We start from the raw sequence: 8,165 nt of genomic DNA, 5'->3' as shown, positions 1-8,165 counted from the left end.
TTGCCTGCTGGTCATCACCAATTGGCTGACTCACTGGCATGCCAAACTCAATACCAACATCAAGCTTGTTGCTACCACTGCCTATATTTTCCAGTTTCCTGTCCTGAGTACTGATATCCAAATCCACCTTTACCTATCCATTTCCTCCTAGCCTTTGCAGCACTAGGTGCTTCTGTCTCTCCCTGCAATTGCTTGGGTATAAGCAATGATCTCCTTTAATTATATTGTCAGTGTACCTTTTACTCCATTCAATGGAAATCTTTAAAAAGTAGCTGGAAGTTTAATCCCTGCATGACCAGGTGAAAAGCATTTCATATCTGCTCCTTTTTCATCAAATACTGCCTCTTCACTTCTGCTTCATTAGAGGCTGAGAATTCAACCTTGATATATAGTTATAATTCTCACTGATTTATTAGTATAACTTGTGTGTGTGTGTGTGTGTGTGTGTGTGTGTGTGTGTGTTTGAGAGAAGTTGGGTATTTGTAAAGAGTTTCTTTGTCAGTACTAGCTGAGTTAAGTTTGCATGCTGATCCTGTGCTATTCCCTAAACAGTACCAGCTAGTTTTATTAGTGAACTCCAGATGTACACCACACAAGGGTTCCGGGTGATAGCACTGGCCTACAAGAAGCTGGAAGCTGACCACCACACTGCTGCCCTAACGAGGTAAATGGAGACAGAGCTGAATGACTTGATGTGAGGAGGCGCCAGGGTGGATGGGACTCAAGGGCTCTGGGTGGCAGACACAGAGACGTAGCTTGCTCAGTTTTGTGCACGAAGTGTCCCTAAACCTTGGTAGAATTTTGTATTAAGTACTTGCCCACTGCTGCTACAAAGTACCCAACAGCCACAACTTGAAGGAGGAGAGGTTTCTTATGAGTCATAGTTTCAGTCCATAGTCAGCTGACTCCAAGGCCACAGCAGGAAGACAGAGGGGCATGGCACAGAGAAAGGCACGCATGCATGACAGCCAGAAAGCAGAAAGACAAGGGAGCAGCCAAGGACGAGGATATGCCCTTTCAGGTGTCACCCAGAGGGACAGCAAACCAGCTGCGATTCACAGCAAGCCAGCTATGATTAATTCCAGGTCTAGTCCACTGATGTCCAGAGTGCCCGGGTGATTTGGTTACCTTCCAAACATGTGAGAGTTGGCAGGGGCATTTTAGAGCCGAACCACAGCACAGGTGTGTGCTCAACCATTCCTGCCCTGCCCAAACCACAAAGCGGACGTGAGCACTAAGCAGAGAGCTTATAAGAAACGTCCAGAGGAAATGTAAAACACAATGGCATTTTACAATTTTGCAAAGACAGACGTATGGATCCAACCAGTGTGTCAGAGTTTAGAATTGTGATAATGCCCTTAGTTTTTAAAAATTTATCATTGATGAGAATTTATCATTTGTTAGAAGTAATGAAACATAACATCCTGAGAAGTTTCTTTATAAAAAATATATAGCTTAATGAAACAAGTAAATATAACTTGAACTTACCTAATCTAGGTAATGTTTCCAGAAAAAGAAACACATCACAAGAAACTTCCAGGGGATCAGACTAGGGAAAGTTTTGGTAGACATCTGTTAAAGTAGGGCTGCTACCAGCTGAAGTACAGTGCAGAATTTATGAGCTTGTGAGTTCAAATTTATTTGTTTGTTTAATTTTAAAGAGAGAAAAATGACAATAAAACAGAACTTCAAAACACATTAATAGGAAAATTATAATAATTAATACATTATAACAATTAATTGCGTATTGTCTTCATGGTAGTTTTTCAGAGCACAAGATATAGGCATGATATATTCCTTCTTTGCTTTTTTACCTCATCCATGTTTTTCTTTCCTTTTGAGCAGTTTCTTTCTCTTTCACTATATCTATTGTATCTTTGGATCTTATTTACTCTTACAATTTCTTACACTAGGGAGGCAATATGATGCTTATACATGTGAGTCTGAATTATTTCACTTACGAGTATGGTCTTAACTATAAAAGCCTAAAGTTTATCCTTCTTTATAGCTGAGTAATACTCTACTGTATAAAAATGCTACATCTTTTTTATCCATTCCTCAGTTGATGGACATTTGGGTTGTTTTAAGCTGTTAGCTATTGCAAATTGTTTATCTATAGATATGGGTACACATATATCATTGTGGTGTGATGTCTTTTATTTTTCTGGGAAAATATCCAGAGGGTGAATAGCTGGGTTGAACAGTACCTCCAATCATAGGTTTTCGAGGAATCTCCACACTGATTTTTCACAGTGGTTGCACCAATCTACACTCCCACCAACAGTGGAGAAAGGTTGATTTTTTCCCACAGCTCCACCACAATTTGTAGTAAGTTGATTTTTTGGTAATAGTCATTCTTTCTAGGGTGAGATGGAATTACAGTGTTGTTTAAATTTACATTTCTCAAATCATCAATGATGTTGCACATTTTTTCCATTTATTTACTACTTGCATGTTTTCATCTGAGAAGTGCATGTTCACCTCAGATGCCCACTTTTCGAATGGATCTTTGAATCTGAGGGACCTGATTTTTTTTTTTTAAAAATTATGTGTTCTAGATAGAAATCTTTTGTCTGAGGGAAGCTGGCTAATTTTTTCCCCCTCAATTTGAGGGTTTTCTTTTCACTCTGTTGGTGATTTCTTTTAATGTGCAAAAACTTTTCAATAAAATGAGATTCCAGTTGTTGATTCTTTGAAGTACTTCCTGTGCAGTTTCGTTTTTGTTCATGAACTCTCTGCCTAGCTCTATGAAGATTTTTACCTATTTTTCTCTTTTGATAGATTTAGTGTTTCCATTTGAATATTTATATCTTTGATTCATTTGACTTTAGTTGAGTGCATGGTGATAGATGTAGGTCTAGTTTTAGCTTTCAGCATGTGGAAAGCCATTTTTTTCCAGCATCATTTTGTAAAGATACTATCTTTCTTCCAGTTAACATGTTCAGGCCCTTTGTCAAAGATACATTGGCTGAGTGTGTTTGTAGTTCTGTCAGCATCTTCTAATCTGTTCCATTGATCCTCAGGTATGTTTTTTTTTTTTTTTTTTTTTTTTTTTTTTTTTTTTGGCCAGTACCATGCTGATTTTATCACAACAGATTTGTAGTATAATTTCAAGTTAAGGATTATGATGCATCCTGCCTTGCCTTTGTTGCCCAGGATTGCCTTTGCTAGTCTAGGTCTCTTCTGATTCCAGATGAACTTTTAGAATGTTTTCCTAGATCTGTGATTGGGATTGCATTAAATCTGCATAAAAATTTTAGGAGTATGGTCATTATCACAATGTTGGTTCTTCCTATCTAGGAGCAAGGGATATTTTTTCATATTTTGAAATCTTCTTGAATGTCTTTTTTCAGAGTACTATAATATTCAATGTATATATTCTCTACTTCCTTTGTTAGGTTGATTCCTGAGTATTTCATTTTTTAAGATGCTGCTTTGAAGGCTGTGTTTTCTGTAATTTCTGTCTCGGTGAGGTTGTTGTTTGTGTACAGAAGTTCTATTGATCTTTGAGTGTTGACTTTGTATCCTGCTCTGCTACTGAGTTTAGTTATTGATTCTAGAATTCTTCCAGTGGAGTTTTTGGGGTCTTCTATATAGAGTATCATTTCATCTGCAAATGATAATTTCATTTCTTCCTTTCCTATCCTTATTCCTTTTATTTCTCTCTGTTGTCTAGTTGCTCTGGCTAATCTTTCCAGAACTACGTTGAAGAGGAGTGATGATAATGGACTTCTGTCTTGTTCCTGATTTTAGAGTGAAAGCTTTTAGGATTTTATCACTTACTGTGATGTTAGCTGTTGGTTTGTCATAAATGGCTTTTGTAAGATAGAGGTAAAGACCCATCTATTCTAATTTTCTGTAGGGTTTTTAATCATGAGTGGGTGTTGGATTTTGTCAAGTGCTTTTTCTGCATGTATTGAGATGCTCAGGTGATTTTTGTCTTTGATTTTGTTAATATGGTATACTACATTTGTTGATTTGTGTATGTTGAGCCATCCCTGCACCCTTGATGTGCATCCTACTTGGTTACTAGCCTGCATAATTTTCATGATTTGCTACATTCTGTTTGCCAATACCCTATTAAGGATTTTTGCATCTATGTTAATTATGGAGATTAATCTGTGGTTTTCTTTTTTGGTTATGTTCGTCTCTGGTTTTGGAAGCAGCATAATACTTGCTTCCAGGAAGATTTTGAAAGTACTGCTTCTCTTTCAATTTCTTTAAAGAGTTTCAGCATTATTGGCATTAGTTCTTCTCTAAATTTCTAGTAGAATTTAACAGTGAATTTGTTAGGGTTTGGGTTTTTCTTTGTTGGTAAATTTTTAATTGCATTTTCAATTTCATAGGCTGATGTCAGATTATTTAGAATTTTTATATCTTGGTTTAATTTTGGCAATTTTGTTGTGTCTAGAAATCTATTTCTTTTGTTTTTTCCATCTTCCTGGAATATAGGTTCTCAATGTAGGTCTGGATGATCTGGATTTCTGGAGGAACAATTTTGATTTCTCCTTTTCATTCCTAATTGCTTACATTTGAGTTTTTTCTTTCCTTTTTTGATGAGGTTGGCTAATGATTTATCAATTTTATTTGTTCTTTCAGAGAGCCAACTTTTCACTTCATTGATTTTTTTTTTTGAAATATCATTTTCTTGGTCTCTCTTCCCTTAATTTCTGCTCTTAACTTTATAGTTTTCTCCCTTGCATGAGCTTTGGGTTTGATTTACTCTTCTTTTTCTAGGAGTTTGAGGTTTAACATTAGGTTGTTTATCCGAGCTCATTTTGTTTTCCTGATGTGCAAGTCCATTGCTACAAATTTCTCTCATGGGACTATTTTCATTGCCTCCCATAAGTTCCTGTATCATTATTGTCTTTTAATTGTACGTATTGTTTAATTTTGTCTTTAATTTCCTCTGTGACCCATTGGTTGTTCAAATTGCTGATTTTCCATGTGTTTAGGTAGTTTTTGTGATTTCCTTTGTCATTGACTTCCAGTTTCGTTGTGCTATGGTCAGATAGTATACATGTGATGATTTCAATTCCTCTATGTCCACTTAAACATGTTTTGTCTGCTAATATATGGTCTAATTTGGAGAATGTCCCATGTGCAGCTGAGAAGAATGTGTATTCTGATATTTTGAGGTGAGACACTATGTAGACACCTACTAAGTCTGTTTGTTTACAGGCTTGGTTTATTTTATTTATTTATTTATTTGGCAGAACCAGGGATTGAACTCAGGCCCTTGTGCTTGCCAGGGAAGAGCTTATTCCCCAGAGTCATCTCCCTGGTCCCACAGGTTTGGTTTAATTCTAATATTTCTTTGACTTTTTTTTGTCTAGTTGATCTATTTATTTGTGAGAGTGGGATAGTAAGTTCCCCCACTATAATGGTGTTAGTGCTTATTTGGTTTTTCATGTCTGTTAATATTTGGTTTATGTAGTTGGGTTAACCTGTGTTTGGTGCATAAATATGTTTGATTGTTATCTTCTCTTCTTAGAGTTTCCACTTAGCAGGCATGTAGTACCCTTCTTTATCTCTTTCAATCAATTTTGGCTTAAAGTTTACACTGTATGAAGATAGAATAGCTTCTTCTGCTTTTGTTCTGGGCTCCTATGGCACTGAGAATTGTTTTCTATACTTTGACTTTTAGTCTATGAATTTCTTTTTGGGTTAAATGTGTTTTTTGAAAGCAGCATAGTTTTGGATCTTGCTTTTTTGATCCATTCTTCTAGTCTGTTTCTTTTGATTAGTGAGTTGAAATCATTTATGCTGATGGTTATAACTATACATGTTGGCTTTTCTTTTTTTGTTGCTTCCCTATTGCTCCCTGCCTTTCTACTCTGTTTAATTTGAATATTTAGGGACATCTTCCAAAGGTGGGAGATCATTCTTTGTGCTGCTCAGGTCCTCTAGAGGTAGCTCTGTCCATCTGGGAGTAATAATGTAATCAACGCTCTCACTTTGTGGCTGGGCAAAATCAGGCCAGAGGGACAGTGTTTTATCCAGCATCACTTAGTGTTGGAATCCTGGGCTCTCTGGACCACTTCCTCTAGGACCAGCTTGGAATCACCCCTGAAACTTTGTTTTTGTTTTTTTTTTAAAATTTTTTTCAATTAAAATTTTTTAATATATTTTTTATTGGGAAATAAATATGAATGAGACAGTTTCACAGCTGATTAATAGGACAGTTTTGATAGTCAATACACTGTACATTGTTATCTTCTTAGTGGTTATCCATAGTACAAGAAGCAGACAGGATATTCTGTCCAAACACTGTTAGTACACCTCTTTCTTCTCATTGAGTTGAGCGAAAGTAGCTGTAAATTTATCCTATTTTGTATATATAAATACAAAATGATCTTTCCTTTGTATCTCTTTTTTTAAAAAAATTATTTTTATTTTTATTTTTTTGTCCTGTCAGAGGTGAATATTCTATTGGCATCTAAATACTATAGGTATTTGAATTCAACTAAACAATCTAACACTGTCTAGCAGTCTATAATATTAGTGGATTATCCTCAGAAGTTATTGACTTGAGCCTTTTACAGCTCATTGTATTAATATGGATTTACTTTATATACCTTGTTTTCATACTTTTCTGCTGGATGGTTAAGACCAAGATATAGCAAGATCTATATACCAAGAAATGTAACTTTTGTATCTGATAAGGTCGGCCAACTACTCTCAGGATTTATCCTGTAGCCCTGTACCGCCCTTTGTACATCCTTTTGTCAGTGTCTGACATGAGGATGAGTCACGGCTATTGCTTGACCAATTTGCTCTCTGTGAAAGCTTGAGAAAATGCTTTTTTCTCTCCATGTGACTCTCCCCAGGCTCACTTTACATCACTGAACACATTCCTCTGTGGCTCCATAATCTTGATCAGAAAATTTGGTGCACAACTGAGTTATATGTTGTTACAGTACAGGTTCTCCTATGTCCCCGAGTCTTCACTGACCTTGAAAGGCTAGGGCCAAAATGTTGGCTGACCATGCAGCCCTTCCTTTTCTCCAATTTTGATCTGCTAACTTAGGTTGTTAACCCTCCAGAAGAGAAGCTAATTATTAATCTGCAATATATGCAGTTCGTTTTACCCTATCTTTTGAAATATCAAACATTTTGGCATATCCTGGAACAGGTATTTTCCATCAGACATTGATATGTTGGACTTTAAGTCCTTACAGAATACGAAGGAACATTAATTATATAAAAGTAGAAATAAGCATGTACATATTTTTACAAAGAAATTTAGAAACCTAATCATATACGGAATTGTAAGTCCTTATATTAGGGAGACAATACAATATTTACAGATGTGGGTCTGGTTTATTTCACTAATAAGTATATCTTCAAGAGGCATCCACTTAAATATGAAGGCTTCAAGTTTATCCTTCTTTATAGCTGAGTAATACTCCATTATATAAAAGTACCACATCTTTTTCAACCATTCACATGTGACAGGCATTTTGGTTGTTTACAAGATCTGGCTATCACAAATTGTGCTGCTGTTAAAATAGGTACTCATATATCACTATGATATGATGCTTTCAGTTTCTCTGGGAAAATTCCCAGTAGGGGGATAGCAGGCTTCAATGGGATTTCCAGTCCTAGCTGGGAGTATGGCCATCTTCACGATGTTGGTTCTTTCTATCAAGGAGCAGGGAATATCTTTCCATTTTCTGAAATCCTCTGCTATCTCTTTTTTCAAAATACTGTAATTTTCCATGAAAAGATCTTTGATTTCTTAAGTTAGATGAATCTCCAGGTATTTCATTTTCCTCGGTGATATTGTAAAAGGTATTGTTTCCCTAATATCCCTCTCAGTGTGTTTGTTATCTGTGTAGAGGAATGCTATTGACTTTTGGGCATTGACTTTATATCCTGCTATGCTCCTGAATTTGTCTATCAACTCTAGTAGTTTCTTAGTGGAGTTCTTTGGGTCTTCCAAATAAAGTATCATGTCATCTGCAAATAATGATACTTTCACTTCTTCTTTACCTAGTCTTACTCCTTTTACTTCTCCCTCTTGTCTAATGACTCTAGCTAATGATTCTAGAACTATATTGAAGAGGAGGGGTGATAGAGGACATCCTTGTCTTGTACCTGATTTGAGAGTAAAGGATTTCAGGTTTTCCCCATTGAGAATTATATTAGCCATTGGGTTGTCA

At 36.1% G+C, this 8,165-nt stretch overlaps 1 protein-coding gene across 1 annotated transcript in view; it reads left to right on the top strand.

The window, feature by feature from the left end:
- Atp13a4 (ATPase 13A4) overlaps positions 1-8,165 on the top strand; it is a 164,198-nt gene that overhangs the window by 102,001 nt on the left and 54,032 nt on the right. The window contains exon 17 of the mRNA XM_023704135.1: positions 553-664. Within this exon, the coding sequence (XP_023559903.1) occupies positions 553-664 (112 nt within the window). The remainder of the gene's footprint in view (positions 1-552; positions 665-8,165) is intronic.

Source organism: Octodon degus, unplaced genomic scaffold (assembly GCF_000260255.1).
Source record: "Octodon degus isolate 3935 unplaced genomic scaffold, OctDeg1.0 scaffold00189, whole genome shotgun sequence".
Lineage (NCBI taxonomy): Eukaryota > Metazoa > Chordata > Mammalia > Rodentia > Octodontidae > Octodon > Octodon degus.
Note: the sequence above shows the minus strand (reverse complement) of the source record. Positions and strands in the feature narration are given on the sequence as shown.